This window comes from Lolium perenne, chromosome 2, assembly GCF_019359855.2.
Source record: "Lolium perenne isolate Kyuss_39 chromosome 2, Kyuss_2.0, whole genome shotgun sequence".
NCBI classification, from domain to species: Eukaryota; Viridiplantae; Streptophyta; class Magnoliopsida; order Poales; family Poaceae; genus Lolium; species Lolium perenne.
In genome coordinates, this window is record NC_067245.2 from 37,931,419 (window position 1) to 37,948,782 (window position 17,364).

At 47.8% G+C, this 17,364-nt stretch overlaps 2 protein-coding genes across 2 annotated transcripts; both read right to left on the bottom strand.

Annotated features, from left to right (window-relative positions):
* Window positions 1-11,179: 11,179 nt before the first annotated feature.
* Window positions 11,180-12,124, bottom strand: LOC139835450 (uncharacterized). Its single transcript, XM_071825302.1, has 2 exons — window positions 11,955-12,124; window positions 11,180-11,881 (listed from the first exon to the last, which is right to left on the bottom strand). The coding sequence occupies exons 1-2, from the start codon at window positions 12,078-12,080 to the stop codon at window positions 11,180-11,182; spliced, it is 828 nt and encodes a 275-aa protein (XP_071681403.1). The 5' UTR covers window positions 12,081-12,124.
* A 2,305-nt stretch (window positions 12,125-14,429) lies between these two features.
* LOC127328378 (protein trichome birefringence-like 10) lies at window positions 14,430-16,209 on the bottom strand. The gene is made up of 4 exons (XM_051354982.2): window positions 15,635-16,209; window positions 15,109-15,501; window positions 14,861-15,025; window positions 14,430-14,748 (listed from the first exon to the last, which is right to left on the bottom strand). The coding sequence occupies exons 1-4, from the start codon at window positions 16,045-16,047 to the stop codon at window positions 14,430-14,432; spliced, it is 1,290 nt and encodes a 429-aa protein (XP_051210942.1). The 5' UTR covers window positions 16,048-16,209.
* Between the last annotated feature and the right edge of the window lie 1,155 nt (window positions 16,210-17,364).

Here is a 17,364-nt window from a genome sequence, read left to right on the forward strand (position 1 = left end):
GACAAAATCAAAAAAGAAGGAGAAGAAACCCTCGGGGGTTACCAAGGAAAAGCAAGAGGAAGAAGAAGAAGATCAGGACCTGGTCATGGTGATACAGATACCATGGATGCAGACGTACATATCGTACATCCTCAGGAAAGAAATACCCGATGATCCAGTTGAGGCAAGGCGAGTAATTCGACGCTCCAAAGCTTTCACGGTAGTCAAAGGGGAATTGTACAAGCGGAGTATTTCAGGCGTCCTGCAAAGATGTGTCACACCCGAAGAAGGAAGAATAATTCTGAAGGATGTACACGAAGGAATATGTGGCCACCACGCAAGTAGTCGAGCTATTGCAGCCAAGGTTTTTCGGGCAGGATTCTACTGGTTGACAGCAATCGAGGACGCCAAGGACATAGTAAGAACTTGCGACGCGTGTCAAAGGTTTGCCGCAAAACCTCACTCTCCAGCAGCAGAGCTAGCACCAATACCATTGTCATGGCCCTTTGCCCAATGGGGACTTGATATGGTGGGCAAGTTACACAAATCATGGCCAGGAGGAAAGGAGTATATGCTAGTAGCTGTCGACAAATTTACAAAGTGGATAGAAGCGAAGCCGATAAATTCCCCAGACGGAGCATCCGCAGTAAAATTCATAAAAGGCCTCGTCTTCAGATTTGGAGTGCCCCACAGCATCGTCACAGACAACGGCAGTAACTTCACATCCCACGAATTCAAAGATTATTGCGAAGAGGTGGGTATCAAGTTGCACTTTGCGTCAGTTGCACATCTTCAAACCAATGGGCAAGTCGAGAAAGCCAATGGCATCATCTGCAATGGCATCAAGAAACGCTTGTTAGGACCACTGGAAAAAGCTCGACATACCTGGCCAGAAGAACTACCAAGTGTGTTGTGGAGCATCCGAACAACACCAAACACAGCAACACAGGAAACTCCGTTTTTCTTGGTTCATGGAGCAGAAGCAGTATTACCAATCGAGATAGAGCACAACTCTCCACGCGTCGTCAAATATGACGAAGAAGTGTCGAGAAAAGCGCTAGAAGATGACGTCGATGCACTTGATGAAGCTCGAGATGAAGTACTGTCTCGGGTAACCAAATACCAACAGGACTTGAAGAATTACCACAGTCGACGTTTGCGGCCAAGATCTTTTCAGGTGGGAGACCTAGTTCTTCGGCTCACGCAAAAAAGTCATGAAAAACTCGAGTCACCATGGCTTGGCCCTTACATTGTTACGGAAGTAATCGGAGGAGGAGCATATAGGATAAAGGACAAGAAGACAGGGGTGGAGGAGCCAAACCCCTGGAACGTGGCGCAACTCAGGCGGTTCTATGCCTAGAGTTGAAATATAGTCCTTGTACAACTTCAATGTACTGAAACGCCCGCGAGTTTTCAGACGCACTCTTTTCCTTTTTCGGGGCACCGAGTGGGGCCGGGAAAGGTTTTTAATGAGGCGGGCTCGCGGTGCTGCAATATAATAAAGATAGTGTCAATATAATCTTTTCTTTATCGACATGCTTAAAGTCTCTGCTCCGACGAATTTCAATATAGTTCATCAAAAAAGAAAAGCCTTGCCTTGGTATTAAAATACCTCGTGAGTCAATAAAAATACAAAATAGTACTCAATAAAGAAGCTCGGGGGCTCATATTCGCCATAAATACATAAATGCCTTGGTTCAAAACCTCGCAATATACAAATATAGTAAAGAGTCACCAAAACACTCGGGGGCTAGACAAACATAGAAATATAATGATTGCTTCACAATATAATCATAGTCACGGGTCACAAAGAAGAATTATCTACAAGGGGAAAATAGCTAGTCTTGATTCAATATGTCATCAAGGGTAACTCTGTTTTCTTCAGGAGCAGCGCCAAGAAAATCAGCATAATGACCATCGGCAAAAAAATCGGCGTCCATCCGAAGAAGGTCTTCAATCATTTCTTCGGCTACAGGCGAAACCTTCGTGTTAATTCGGTCAACACCAACTCTTCGACGTTTTACCTTCTGATGAACTTTCGCGACAACTTGGGTAAGGTCAAGATTTGAGTGGCAGATCTGAAGCATGATAAGAGCAAATCTGGCGCCAGCTACCAATTGAGCTTTGACAAAATCATGGATCCTGTGGGCATCCTTGAATTTCTCCATTAACTCAGGAAGGGTTTTTGGTTGAATGTTCCGAGGAAACATGGAATTATAAACCATAAACAGGGTTTTGGTACAAAAGTTAAGGAAGTCGCGAGTTTGAGAGCCGCGATCCTGAAATCTGACAATCTGGCGAGTCCTCTCTGGGGTAGCCCAAAACAGAGAACCATGGTCAAGAGAAAGGTTAACAAGGAAGTTCGTCCTAGTGTTTACCCTCTCTTCTTCGGCAATAGTATCAGCAAAGGAACCTATTCAAGTAATGAAGCAGGAAAACGTCAAGAAACATAGCATGAAGACGGAAGATATTGGAGGATGAAACAAGCGTACCCGACATATCTGCACTGGCTTCATTCATTAACTCGAGCATGAAATTTTCTCGAGTAGTCGCCTTTTCAGCCTCGGAAGCAGCAACCTCCTTAGCAGCCACGGCCTCGCAAGCTTGCTGAAGTGCAATTTTTTCGGCTTCAGATGACTTATGAGACTTTTCCATCATCACAAGTGTTTGCTTCTTCGCATACTGAAGCTGCTGTCGAAGTTCATCCAGTTCTTGCGACAAGGTATCTTCGACAGGTGCAGAATCAGCAAAAGCTCTCCTCGAGCGAGAAGAAGAAGGCGAAATATTGGAAGGAGCGGAAGACGGAGTATAGTTATCAAATATCAACTGAAATTTAGACAAGACAACATCAAACAACAAGCAAAGATAGAGTTTTCATTAATCTCTCGGAATAATTACAAAGGCATTACAGTGGAGCTAAGGAAGTACGTGTCGCCAAACGACTACTTTGGCGTCAAGAGCAAAAGAAACATAGAAAGAAACATAAAGGGGCATGCAACTAGACCTCCGGCCTTGATGAGCTAGGAGTCGACGCTGGTCTGATCCCGAGATAGGCCAAAATCTTCTTCGTGTTAGGCTTGGCTGCCTTAATCAGCGACCTCCATTTTGATTGCTCTATCTGCTCGGTGTCGCCAACTTTCGTCCAATCAACAGCTTGTTGACTGTCAGCAACCAAAGCAACAGTGCTTTCGACGGCAATTTTCATATTTTCTTGGCGCATCTTCAGTCCAAGGTCTTCTGATGAATTGAACATCTTGGCAAGGTTAAGGAAAGTCGAGGGCTCCTCTTTCTTCGGGAAGAAGTAGGGGAACAACGTCGACAATCCTGCATTAGCATTTGCCACGCCTTCACGAATTTCGGACCCATGCAGCTCCAGATAGGAAAGTGCGTCAAGGAGAGGGTCATCGACAGGATTCGCCAAATCAAAATCTTGGTTTGTTTGGTCTGTCAAGAAAACAAAGCATTGGTCAAACAACAAGAAACAGCGGCTCTCATAAAAATAGAAGGGATCAATGACATTACTGAAAGTGCGTCGACTTTGTGATTTCAGGCGCTTGAGGATCCCTTGTTCACGAGAAGCTTGTGCAGCTTTGTGCTCGTTTAAGGCAGATGCAGTATCCTCAAGTTTTTTCTGCAGTTCCTCGACACTAGCAGCTTTTGCTTTGGCTTCATCAGCCTCGGCTTTGGCTTCGTTAGCAACAAGTTCGGCTTTCTTACGAGCCGCCTCACTTTGCTCAAGTTTTTGAGCAAGTGCGTCGGCACGTCTGTTGGCCTCTGCAAATTTCTCTGTCGAGATATAAAAAAAAAAGAGAGAGAAGAAAGATCAAAAATCGCGACAAGCAATAGGAGCAAAAAGTATAAAAGTGGCAAGTATAAAAGTATAAAAGTTGTTACCTTCGGCTCTGCTAGCATATTCACGGTACCCAATAAATTGGGATTCGATGCGGAGAAGCTCTTTGATCATGGGCTGTTAATACAGCAAATGAAACATCGGCATGAAAAGAAAGGGAAGGCGTAAAATAGAAGAAATATAGATGTCAACAAACTTACATCATCTAAGAGCAGAGTCGACGAGCTGCCCAATTGAGGGGCAGGTTCAACAATCGTTTCAACCCTTGTCCTTTTTGGTATCGGAGCAAGGGGGCTTGCTGGCGGAGTTGTGGCGACGACGTTTTGTTGAGGAGGCGAGGATTCTTCTCCTTCAACTAGCGTGTCTGAGGCAAGTACAGTATGTGACGTGCTTGTCCGAGGAGCTACGTCAACAGTTGGTACTTCTTCCTCGTCATCACTGTTGATCAAAAAATCGGCAGCATAAAAAACAAGACAAGATAAATATTTCGAGTACAAGCATAGGAAGAAATAAAGACGACTTACGAGCTGACGAAGGATCCAAGATAAGGATCATAAGCTGCCTTCGGATGAGCAGGAACAACTTTTTCAGCCTTAGAAGTGCCAGAATTCTCGGCATCATTCCTTTTCCTTTTGTTCCTTGGGGAAACAGCAGGAGGAAGGGATTGCGTCGATTCACTGGCTTCAGATTCAACTTCTTTTTCATGGGAAGCCGCAGATTTGTGAGAACCTGCGACTTCACTTTCAGGAATAGAAGAACCTTGAGTGTCTTCAGCAACGATAGCCTGTTCTTCGACTTCTCCATCCTCAGGAAGAGGAGGAAGGGAAGCCATAGTAGGATGGTTCTGCAAGAAAATAGCGACAAAAGAAAATTAGCGAGACAACAATACAGTGAGATGCAAGGAAAGTTCGGAACAAGACAGAAACTCGAGAAGACAAAATACCTCGGGAAGAGGATTGGTAGCACTGTATGGTTCCACTCAACAAGAGGAAGGAATAGGATCCTTCTTGGCTAGTCGAGAAACTCTTCGAATCAATTTCTCCAAGTCCTTTGCAGAAAGATCACTGGAGACTCTATTGGCGTCGTTTTCACCAGAATACGTCCAAAGGGGATTTTTGCGAGCATGAAGAGGCTGCACTCTAATCCTAAGGAAGTAGGCAGTAATTTGAACACCGGATAGTTCTTTGCCTCGAGTATTTTGAAGCTGATGAATACGAGACATAAGTGCTTCTGTCGCCTTTTTCTCTTCTTCGGAAGCTTCAGCGTCCCAGGAATGGCGGCGCTGAATTTTGGCACTTCCGTCGAAAGGGATTATGTTGTGTTCCACAGAGTTGGCGCTTTCTTCATGAATGTAGAGCCACCTTTTGCGCCATCCTTGGACAGAATCAGGAAATTTGACGTCGAAGTAATCGACATCAGTTCGGACACAGATAACAACGCTGCCTATGTTGTAGGTGGCGTTGTGGGAGCCATTGCGGCGGAGGCAGAAAATGTGTTTCCATAGAATCCAATTAGGAGGGATTCCGAGAAAGCATTCGCAAAGTGTGATAAAAATGGAAATGTGAAGGATGGAATTGGGGGTCAACTGGTGCAGTTGAATCCCGTAAACAAAAAGAAGGCCGCGGAGGAAATCGTGAATTGGGGCCGAAAGGCCGCGGATGAGGTGATCAACGAAACTAACCCGGTACTCCATTGGAGGGTTGGGGTAGCTTTCTTCGCTGGGGAAGCGGATGGCGTCTTCCTTCTTCATGAGGCCAAGCCTCTTCAGCATGTTGACGTCCTGGTTGGAGATTTTAGATCTCTCCCACTCAAGAGCTTCGGCGGCCATCTTGGATTCTGGAGTGCTGTGGCGTGTGAGTCGCGTGCGCGGTGGCATCAACGGCAATGGGCAAAGCAATGTTCGTGAGTGCGGAAGATCAGAGAGAGTTGGGCGCAGGGGAAGCTTTTGCGAAGAGGAACAGATGTGCGGCGCAAGCGAGGGAGTAAACGGAGGTTGAAGAAAGGTTTATATAAGAATTGGGTGAAGCAATACACCGTTGGATGAAGAAATCGTGTGGTGACAACAAATCTTCTAGATAAAAGGGTAAAAAGGTATTTTTACTGAGATAAGCGTTACCGTACGTACGCCAGGAAAAGCGGAGGACGTGTGTCCCCCACTTGCACGACGTGTCAACGTGGTAAAAGCAATGGACCCACAGGGCAGAAAAATCACGACTATTAAACAGAGATGAAGTAAATTTGATTAAGGGAAGCATGCCGACAAGAAAATAAAAGAAGATTGGCGACAGGAAGAGTTATTTGAATACTTCGGGAGCCTTTGATCAAATACAAGTTTTTGCCCAAATGCTCGGGGGCTACTTCGACAAAAAGTAAAATTTCGAGTATGGCAGTATAGAATTATGGAGCCTACAACCAAGAACAAGTCCTTGGCTGTAGCCTCGGGGGCTACTCCCATCGGGAGCGCTGTTCGCGCACCCGAGAGATAAAAAGAATACCATATTGGAACATAATGACAATATAGTGACAAGGTGGACTAAAATGTTGAGCCTACAACCAAGCACAAGTTCTTGGCTGTAGCCTCAAGTTACTCCCATCGGGAACGCTGTTCGCGTACCCGATGAAGTTCAAAAATAAAAGATAGAAAAGCAAGAGAGTATATTTCGAGTTATAATTAACTCTACATATACTCCCATCGGGAGAGCAATATAAGTCATATTTGACTCGATAAAATGTGCCATTCCAACAGCCAGAAAAGCACTCGACAATATATTCTCAGAACGCCAAAGTTGCGATCAATTTCTGAATGCCGCAAATTTGCGAAGGTAAGACCCCAGATCCGTTCTGCTGGGCGTGGCATCGCCAAAGACTGCGCTCTGCTACTTTTATCCGTATCAACAGATACGAAGAAAAATCCTAACGGACGCGTTAGGTACCCGATAAATTTGACTGGGACTCGACAGAATGGTAAGACCTTAAGCGGCACCTGTCGAAGTTTACACCAGTATCCCGAGATCATGTCCAGGGACGTGATCTTGAAGTAGGTTTTTGCGGATTGCCACTAGAGCAGTTAACTAGTACCTGATCCGTCAGATGAACTAGCCCCAATTACCAGTATCCCTGTACAATATAGAATTTTATGTGAAGAAATATAAAAAAAGTTAAAGCTTTTTGAGTAAAAATAAACAGTGGAGATTTTCCCTGACTCTACGATTCAAGCAAAATCTCGGGGGCTACTGACATAGGCATCCCAAATGGGCCTGCCGAAGATAGTACCCGGGGTTTACTGAAGGCCCACTACCCGAAGAATAAGAAGATTCGGGAGCCCAAGATATATTAAGGAAAGTTAAGAGTTGTAATAGGAAGTGTTATTTGTAATCTGGCGGGATGAGTTAGAAACCGTCCCGGGCTCTGTAACTTGTATAGCACGAATCCCTCGGCTCCACCTCCTATATAAAGGGGGAGTCGAGGGACGAAGAAATAATCGAATCATTGTCTGCAAACCCTAGTTTTCATAATCGTCGAGTACTTTTCGGCTGAAACCTTCGAGATCTACTTGCCCTCTACTTCTAACTAAACCCTAGCCTACAATCCATAGGCATTGACAAGTTAATACCTTGTCACTCCTTTTGTCAATTCACCATTCATTTCACAAAGATCTGAATGTATAAGCTCCAGTGGTGCCAAGTCTCTTGCCTCCGCAGTCTTGTGAGACTTACGTGGTTGCTTAGCTTGCACACATACTTGGCACTTGGATTTCTTAACAATAGCAAATTTCGGAATTATATTCATATTCGCTAGCCGCGTCATGCACCCAAAATTAATATGACAAAGTCGTGAATGCCAAATATCGGACTCACTATCATTGCAAACATGATTAATAATTTGAGTACATAAGTCTGACAGAGATAAGCGGAACAAGCCTCCGCACACATAACCCTTTCCAAGAAATTGTCCACACTTGGAAATTACAACTTTATTGGACTCAAAAACCAACTTAAAACCATCTCGACATAAAAGCGATCCGCTAACGAGATTCTTATTAATTGATGGAACGTGCTGCACATTCTTCAGCTGGATGGTCTTTCCTGAAGTAAACTTCAGATCCACCGTACCAACACCACGAACAGAAGCACGTGAGCCGTTTCCCATCAACACGGAGCAAGTCATTGCGACCTGATAAGAAGAAAACATAGAGACATCAGAACATACACGTGTATTGGCTCCGGTGTCTATCCACCAATCAGGAGAATTACATACTGAAAGGACAGTAGGAGAAGTACCGTACCCAACGTCCTTCATCTCAGTATCAACACCAATAACAACATTTGCGGATTTGCCGCTGTTCTCACGCCGATCATGGCGTTCTGGGCAATCAGGAGCCCAATGTCCAGGAGCGCCACAAACATGGCAGTTCCCTTTCTTCTTATAAGGAGTCTTCCTCTTGAAGTTAGTTGAGTTGGAGGCTTTGTTCTTCACGTCAAACTTGCCTTTTCCATTATTCTTATTCTTAGACTTGTGAGATTGGAAGTTCTTCTTCTGTACCACATTGGCACTAGAACCTCCCTCAAAACTACGAGCGCTTGTGTCCTTTGCTCTCGCCTTCTCTTCCACATGAAGCGAGCCAATGAGATCCAAAACGGAAAACTCTTGTCTCTTATGTTTCAGAGAAGTAGCAAAGTTCCTCCACGAGGGAGGAAGCTTGGCAATAATGCCACCGGCCACAAATTTGTCCGGTAAGGTACACTTAAACTGCTCGAATTCTTTGGCAAGAGACTGAATCTCATGAGCCTGCTCAACCACGGAGCGCTCATCAGTCATCCTGTAGTCATAGTATTGCTCCATGATATACAGTTCAGTGCCAGCGTCCGAGACCCCAAATTTGGCCTCGAGCGCATCCCACGCATCTTTACCATGGTCGAAAGCCATGTACGGGTCAACAATGTTGTCCCCAAGAATGCTGAACAAGGCCGCCTTAAACATGGCGTCGACCTTCCCAAACTTTTCCTGCTCCTCTGCAGAGAGAGGCCCCTCAGGTCTAGCATCTGTGGCGCTAAAACAGCCTAGGTTTGTAAACTATAGAACTGCCTTTGTGCGCCACCTCTTGTAATGCATACCATAAAATAGGGGAGGTCGAGTAGCGGCAGCAACGCTGCTTGAATTGATTTGCCTAAAATCAGGTTTTTGGATTGTTGAAAATATAAGCAAATATCCATATGAAATAATCCGTACAAGTAATTGATAAATCATGACTACGAAAATAACAAATAAACTAATCATGCAGACTAGTAAGGTAGATGAATAGATCACATCTAAACAAGATAAACTGATCGTATCTACCACACAAACTAAGGGAAGAAACTCTAACAGAAACTGTAAGAGAGACGACAAGATAACATACTTTGCAGCAGCATCGTTGTCGCCCATGTTGAGGTTGCCGAAGAAGTCGCTGAGGTCCGGGAAGAAGTTGTCGGTGTGGAGGAATTCGTCGTCCGATGACGACGTCGTGATGCCAGTAGTCGCGCCGGAGCGCTCCCCAAAAACCTGATTGCCCCTCACCCGTACAGGTTCACGAGAGGCAGGGTTCCGGAGGCCTACTATCCCGGCAGTCGGTGCACGCCGACGGACGGGATGAGGAAGACGAAGGCGGCGGCGCAATGAACTGGAAACAGGTAGTCGTGTATGCGTCTGGTACAGACTAGGGTTGGCGTCCGCGCTTATATAGTGCGGTTCGGGAAGGTCGTGGGGCGCAGCCCACGTCCGAGTCGGTACAGCCACGATCCAGAAAAACCGGAAGGCAAAACGGCTGAGTAACGCGTCCGTTAATGACTCGAAATTGATTACACAATTAATTTCCCAAACAGCAAAAAGATAAGCTCGGCTCGGCGAGATTCCCGCAACCCGCGGCGCGTCGTGACGTGACGTGTCGTGACGAGGCGAGGCGAGGCGGTGGAGGAGGAGGAGTGCGCGAGGGCTCTCTCTCTTCTCACTCACTTACTAGGACTAGAACAGCCCACCTTATATACCACTCCAACTCTCTCCCAACTAGCAATGTGGGACTAAACTTTAGCCCCCACTAGTGCTGCCACTGATTATTGGAATGGGCCACGTGAGTTTCAGAATTTGATAATGGGCCATGGGCCAAAGGCCAAATGCCCAAAATTCCAGCAAGGTCTAGGCTGCACCATGCGGCTCTGGTCGGGAGAGTCAGCGGCCCAGTGCTGGTAAGGGAGCGTGCTCACGGAGACGGAGCAGAGCCTGAGAGCGCCCAACCTCCTCCGCGCGGGCATGGCGAGAGCCGGGGCGCGGATCGTCGCAGGGAGGGTGGGCGGGACGAGGGCGGCAGATGTCATCATCCTACGCTACCTCGAGCTCGAGCAATCTGCGATTGGCTAGGGGTTGTGGAGAGCAGGGGCGCAGGAGAGAGGTCGGTAGCGTGGGGACGGTGGGGACACTTGTTGGCCGTTTTTGGGTAGTATTTGTAGGCGCAGAGAACGAGGACAGCCGGGCGAGAAGTCGAGTTTTTTCGATCCTAAACCCGCACGTGACCAGCATTGGCGTAACTGCTCGTCATTCGCCGCACTTATTCCAGCTCGCCGGGGCTAGCCCCCTCCATCCCTTCATGCAACCGCTTAATATTCTCTGAATGGTAAGTTGTGTTATTATATACTCCCTCCGATTTACTTGACAGTTATATAAATGTATCTAGACATATTTAGATGTAGATACATTCATTTTAGCATCAAGTCTTATGAATCGGAGGGAGCACCAAAATTGGACTTGAAGAAAAGTCATCCTGATGATGAATTTGTGATCGTCCAGATGAATGAGGTTGTGAACTGTTGGTGTTTGGTTTGATCCCAGCGCTTGACTGAGAAATGCAATGGGATGCCTATGTTGCATGAGCACAGCCCCAACCACACTAGCTGATTCATCAGTTTCCAAATCGAAGCTTTTGAAGAAATCCGGCAGTGCCAATGACCAGTGCATGTGTCAACGCTTGCTTGATCCCCATGAATGCTTCCTGCACTTCCGGTGGCCAAAGGTATTGTACATTTTTCTCGGATGACACAATATGCCAAAGTGGCGGATGAACTTGCCATATTAACCTGCGAGTCCTAAGAGCATCTCCAGTCGCGTCCCCCAAACCGTCCCCCAAACCGCGCCGGATTGAGCGTTTGGGGGACGTGTTTTGTTCGTGCCGCCTTTGGGGGACGTCGCTCCCCAGCCGCGTCCCCCAAACGCCGGCCCCAATCAGAAATTCAAATAGATACATTCAAAAGAGATCGTTCCCGCCGATTCGTCGCGATCAGAGTAGCGGCGATCGATCAAAGTACTGGGCGCGCGATCATATTAGAAGAAGGGGTTGGTCGACGGCGTCGTGTCCTGAGTCGACGCAGGCCCGTCGAGCACGATGACCTCGTCGCGATCTGCCTGTTCCTGTGCATGGTGCGTCTGCTCCGTCGCCGACGCGGAGGCCGACGCAGGTGTAGCAGTAGAAGACGCGTCAGCCTGCTCTTGCTGCGCTGCCGCTGCCGCCGATGCCGATGCCGCTGCCAGGGCCGCCGCGTCCGCCGCCGCCATTTTGGCTTCGATCTCGTCGAGGATCTGGCCTTTGAAGAAGTTGTGCGCCGCTCGCGTCCGGGGAGACATTCCCTCTGTCGACGTTCTCAGCAGGGACATGTCGTCCCTGCGTTTCTTGAGCTCCAGCTTCTCCTCTTGCCTCTTGAGCAGCTCGGCCCACCTTTGGTCGGCCTTCTTGTCGCGGGAGATAAAGGTCGAGGAGACGTCGGCGAGGCATTTCGTGATCGACGCCTGCGTCTTCTCAGACGACGCAGCGTCGGCCAAGGCGGCCTTGGCAGCCTTGTTGCCAGTAGGACGCCCTGTCGAAGTTGCCAGCGGCGCGTCCAGATCAATGGCGTCCTTCCCCTTGGACAGCGACAGGCGCGTCAGCCGCCATTTCTCATTCACTTTGAGCTTGCCATAGCAATGCATCAGCGCGAACGGCTTGTGACCTTCCGAGTTCTTGGCGTACATTTCCATGGCCCGATCAAACTAACCAAAGGAAGCAGAGTCATTTCATCGAACACAATGTGGGCGCTACGGATTGTGGAAGAAACAGTCGTACCAGTTGGGCGACGTCGGCGCCGCTGTCGCCTCTGGTCTCTAAGTCCTGATGGTACCCATGGAAGGAGTTCACCGACGCCTGGATGATGGCCCATCGCGTCGACATTGCCTTTTGGCTCCTCTTCATTGTCACTTTCTGGTAGTCGCTGTTGATGAGCTTGCGCCCAAACGGCCGGGAAATCCAGCGGCGGCGGTGGAGTGGGAGGCGCGGGAAGGAAGGAGCGACGAGAAAAGAGGCGCGAACCAACGGTTTATGCAAATAGTCGCCGACATGTGGGAGCCTGCCTCGCTTTTCGTTGTGTCCGGCGTCCCCGGAGCGTCCCCTGTGGGACGGGGACGGGCTCGGGGCGCCGGACACCGTATGGGGCCGCGCCGGACAAAAATGGGCTTTGGGGGACGCGGATGGAACGCTTTTTTTGTCCGGCGCGCCCCAAATCCCTTTGGAGGACGCTTTGGGGGACGCGACTGGAGATGCTCTAAGAATCCCCTTAGGCTCGTTTGGCACCGGAGTTTTAATGTGGATTACTGGGGATAATTCCTATCAAACTTTAAATCTTCACTTATTTTAAATGCATATTTGTGTTAGAGGATGAGCGAGTTTAATTCTCGCTTATCCCCACTTTTTCCTAAATTTTAGTGTATTATTCTCAATCCTCAATACTCTATCCCTATCTAGTGGATTGAAGATGGGATTTTGTGGGGATTAGGTGACGGTAAAGGTTTCACCCAATACTCTAGAGCATTATCCCCACTAATTCTCACAACATTCTAGTGCCAAACAAGGGGATATTCACTTTGGCTCATAGGAGCATTTTTCTCCCGTTGTGTGAATCTACATTTCGAAGTGACAAAAAATTCTAAAATAAAAATTTTAATGTACATCTACACATTTTATATTCGTACACAAGTTTTCGAAAAAAAAACTAAAAAATTATGCGGCTCCTGTAAAAAAGACAAGTTTTGATGATATAACACGACTACGTACAGGATATTTTTTTTTGTCTTTTTTGTACACGCCACATAAAATGTTGTTTCTCCACGAAAACTTGTGCACTGACATAAAATATCACGATGTACACCAAAAAAATTATGTCAATTTTTTTAACTATTTTAAAATTTATTTTTTAATTATTTTGTATAATAAGAGCATTTGCTCCTACCAGCCAAAACGCCGCCTCCCAAACAAGGCCTTAATTGTCTCACATTGGACGGTGAGGCCAACTCTGCACCGCTGCCACCTTTGTTGTATCGGTAGACACGCTCTGCTCACTAATAATGTGAACCAAATACTCGAAAGAAGGGTGCGTAAATCAACACTTGGACTTTTCGGAGATGTTTCTTGTGCTCTAGCAATGTTTTACTGCAAACCAATATGTTATCTGAGAACACCAAGGCATATTTTCGAATTGCGTATGCAAACACAGTATTCATTGCCGCCTCAAGGTTGCCGGAGCACACGTCAAGCCGAAGGGCATTAAGACCGACTTGCATTCATCTTCCTGTGCCATTCTAAATTCTGGAATCTAGGATGCAGCCTTTTTGATTAAGTTATACAAATTTTGGAACCTATGATGCAGCCTCAGTATTTTGTGATTTTTGTACAGATCATAAAATGGTCGTATTTAAGTTTCAAACGTCACATGTACATATCTGCATCCATTGTCTACGTGCTTGATTTTTATATATTTCTTTTAGAACTTCAAAATATGAATTTTGTTCCTTCAAAAGTATTGCACTATTTCTTGGCAGTCTGTCTACTCTCATTCTTATTGGCTTGCGAGGTGCGATGAAGGGAACGTGCGTTCTACAACAACCAAAACTCAGAAGTTGCAACATGACAACCAAATCATGTCAACAAAGCCTATAAAGGCATACAACATAAAAATACCAAAATAACTAACCTCTTACAACCAGCATATATTGAGACATCGATTTCGCCATGTGGACATGCACGGTACTCGCCGGTGCCCTGCCATCGCCTGATCAGGGGAGCCCGAGCTCATCTCATCCAACCCCATATTCCCCTGACCTCGGCACGCGCAAGACTTTGGTTTGATCTCCTACTCGATTTCCACCGTGAGGTCATCCATGACAGAAAGGTCCGAGGATAAGCTCCTGTGCGGGCATAGAAGAGGTGGAAGAAGCTTGTTTCTCTGTGAAATAGACTTTTTTTTCGTAAACACTCACACATACGTACATACACACACCCCTATTAACGCATGCACGTACACCCTACCCTATATACCCAACTATAGGTTGGTTCTTTTCTGTGAAATAGACTGGTCGGAGACGTTATTTGGAGGAAGAGGCGAACACTCGGAGAAGATGGCTGCTTTGATCCATCGGGTGAAGCGAATAGTTTCGTTTTTCTAACAGGAAACTGAATAAGCATACGTCTGCTGTGTGTGTTGACTCCAATATTTTACAGCATATCTTCAAATGCCAATAAAATGTAAGTATAGATCTGCCAAAAACATCAAACATATCTTGTAAGAATCATGGCATAGAGGAGTTCGTTCCAAGCGTCCGGCACGCCAGGCAGGCACCAGTGACTGCAGTCCGCCCTCTGCCCAACCGGCACCCTCGCCGACGGCTGCACATTATACACCGCTGGGTGACCGTCTCTTCTCTGTGTCGTCATTAGCGTCACGTTCATCACACGCAGCTCCGACGCTGCCTCAGAGTCCAGTCCTCCAAACACCGGCTGCAGCGTTCCCGGCCACCGTTCCAGCGAGATCTTCGTCCTGTTCAGCTCTGGCAGCGTCTCCATGGCGCAGCTCCCGCCATTTGTGCCCCTGCAAATTATGCCTCTTTCAGAATCAATACGCTAATTGATCCCGCCAGCAACTAGAATATTTACATGCAAATGATGACTGAAATGCACAACACCAACAAATAACTACATACGTATGCCTAGTGTGCGCAGGTGAGTATGTTCTGAAGACGGCCAGGGTCTTGCTTGCATCCACTTCCTTCTGAACCCACAGGTGCACCGTGTCCATGGCTCTCTGGTAGGCGACCTCCACGCTCATGTCCAGCCTCAGTTTCTTCCCTTCCTGAAAGTAGCATTGCCTGGCATAGCAAGATCAGTTCATGGAAGTAGACGACCCGAGGAACCATTTAAACTAGTCTATTGACAGAGTGACAGTACATACAGTTGCTGAAACCGGTCCTGGTTCCACCAGTGGCCAGAGTTGAAGACCAGGACGTCGGCGCCCTTCCACAGAGGAGCCCTGGCATCCATGGCGCCAAGCTGGAGAACCGACCGCACATGCCGGGGCGCGCGACGGGGGCGGCTGCCGCGCCGGACAAGGTACGGCGACCGGTAGTGCTCCACGGTGAGGTTATGGTGGAGGAACCTGAAGGACAGGTAGCCCTTGTGCTTGGTGATGGGGCTCCCATTCTCCTCGCGCACCGAGGCCTCGGCGTCGGGGACAGCAGAGGAGAGCATGCACAGCATCGACTCCCACTGGTTGCGCCCGATCGAGTCGCCCACGAACACCAGCCGGCGGTTCCGGAGCACCTCCAGCAGCTTCTTGGCGTCGAATCTGATAGCGGTTTCATCATCAACGCAGCTTCATGGCAATTGGATCACGGAGATGAACTGCCCAGATTGGACAGGCGTGCCATCCACAACCACAACTGACAACCCAAGTGTAGAACAAACTAGAAACTACGGACCTTGGGAGCGTGCAGCGCCTTGGCCGCCACGTCCACCGGGCGTACCCGTCGTCCGGCCGGCCGTTCTCGCCGCACCGGAACCCCACGTCGATGAACGGGCAGTCCCTCGACTGGTAGAGCGGATACCTCAGCTCGGCCTCGTCGCGCACCCACTCGCCGTCGACGAACATGCTGTCGCGGTCATCCTCGCCGCAGTACCTGCGGCCGCCGACGACGTTCTCGACGGCTGCCGGGGCGCTGGTCGTCCTCACGACGACTTTGATCTCCCCGGCGAGCCCCGCGGCCCCGAAGCCCGAAGACACGGCGGCAGCGAGGAGTAGAGTGACAGAGATGAGGACGACGCAGGCGCTCAGCAGCACGACGTGGTCGCCGCTGACCTGCCTCGCCCTCCTCCTCGCGCTCGCCATCTCCATTGCTCGTTGCAGGGTTGCTGGCAGCGGCGTGGCATGGCACGTACTACAGTAATACAGGATCGCGCTTGGTTTGATCGACCGCTTGCTACTGTGTGTGAGATCTGTTCTTGTTGTTGCCGTTCGCTCTCTTGTGATCCAGGGACGGTTGCTTTGTTCGGTCTCTCTTGGATTCTGCGCGGGAACCGACGCGCCAATGAACAAAACTCACTGTGCTTCGGAGTGACCAAGGAAACAATGACAGAGGGCTAGTTTTGGTTGTTTCGGGAAGTGTTTTCTTTTAGGCTGAACAATTTGTTTTTTATTTATAAGAAAACATCTTATCTATAATACCTAAATAGGAGCAACCCACTAGGTGAATTCTCTCAACATGCAAGCATGCCACCTAAGCAGTCTGCAACATCAACAAATAACATGCCATTTCATTCAATTATTTTAGTGATAATCACCAAATCTTTCCATTCAGCTATTTATCAGGTATAATAAACGTCACATCATCTTTCTTTAACTCTAGGTCTTAATATTTCAACATTTCATCTTCGTATCGTGGAGACGTTTCTCCTCCCCGCAGTAAAGCAAACTACATAATCAGGTATGTTCTAGACGAAGCAGGTCATCGGGTGGCTGCCTATAATACTCCCCGATGGTCACTCATATCAACTCCGCATGCTCTCTCATCGACTTCACGCAGGTCTCTGACTTCACAGATCCAACTGCGATGAAGAACTATTGGAAGATCAAGTGTCGGTGCTCTCCTGCCATAATCTCCAGATCAAGATGAAGGGCTCCACTAGCAGCGTTTCCGTGCCCATTCCCTGCGCGTTAGTATGTGCTCAGACCGAAATCTCAAGGGCCGGCGGTGAGCCATCTTCTTCCTCTTCTCTATCTTGGTACCTTCTCTTACCATCTCTCTCCACATCATGCCAGGTCGTCGATGCTCATGGTGCGTGCGCGTCTGCTGGATTAATCTGTACCCCTGGGCGTCGCTTGACCGGCGCCATTTCAATCCCCTCCTCATAATCAGGTTAGTTTAGATAAGATTTCCCTAACCCCATCCTCCTTGATCTAATGTCTTTACTTTACCGCCACTAACCTGGAGTTAGGGTATTGATTACATTGGCGATTTTGATTGCGACACAGGTCATCCACTGCGATGGAATCAGCCAGGTAAATTTTGTATTCCCTTTGCATCTACAAAACGTATGGATTCCTATTGGCTTGAGTGAATCCTTGCAGCCAAATCTGAGCATTAGTTTTTTTAGTTACTAATGCATACACATACTAATCTGAATCTTCACTGATTTATACGTAGGTAGCAGA

Coding starts and splice junctions, on each gene's coding strand:
- LOC139835450 (XM_071825302.1), bottom strand. CDS start 12,080: ATGAAGAGGAGCCAAAAGGCAATGTCGACGCGATGGGCCATCATCCAG. Junction 11,882..11,954: donor GCGCCGACGTCGCCCAACTG/GTACGACTGTTT, acceptor TCCTTTGGTTAG/TTTGATCGGGCCATGGAAAT.
- LOC127328378 (XM_051354982.2), bottom strand. CDS start 16,047: ATGGAGATGGCGAGCGCGAGGAGGAGGGCGAGGCAGGTCAGCGGCGAC. Junction 15,502..15,634: donor AGGCGCTGCACGCTCCCAAG/GTCCGTAGTTTC, acceptor AACCGCTATCAG/ATTCGACGCCAAGAAGCTGC. Junction 15,026..15,108: donor CAGGACCGGTTTCAGCAACT/GTATGTACTGTC, acceptor TTGCTATGCCAG/GCAATGCTACTTTCAGGAAG.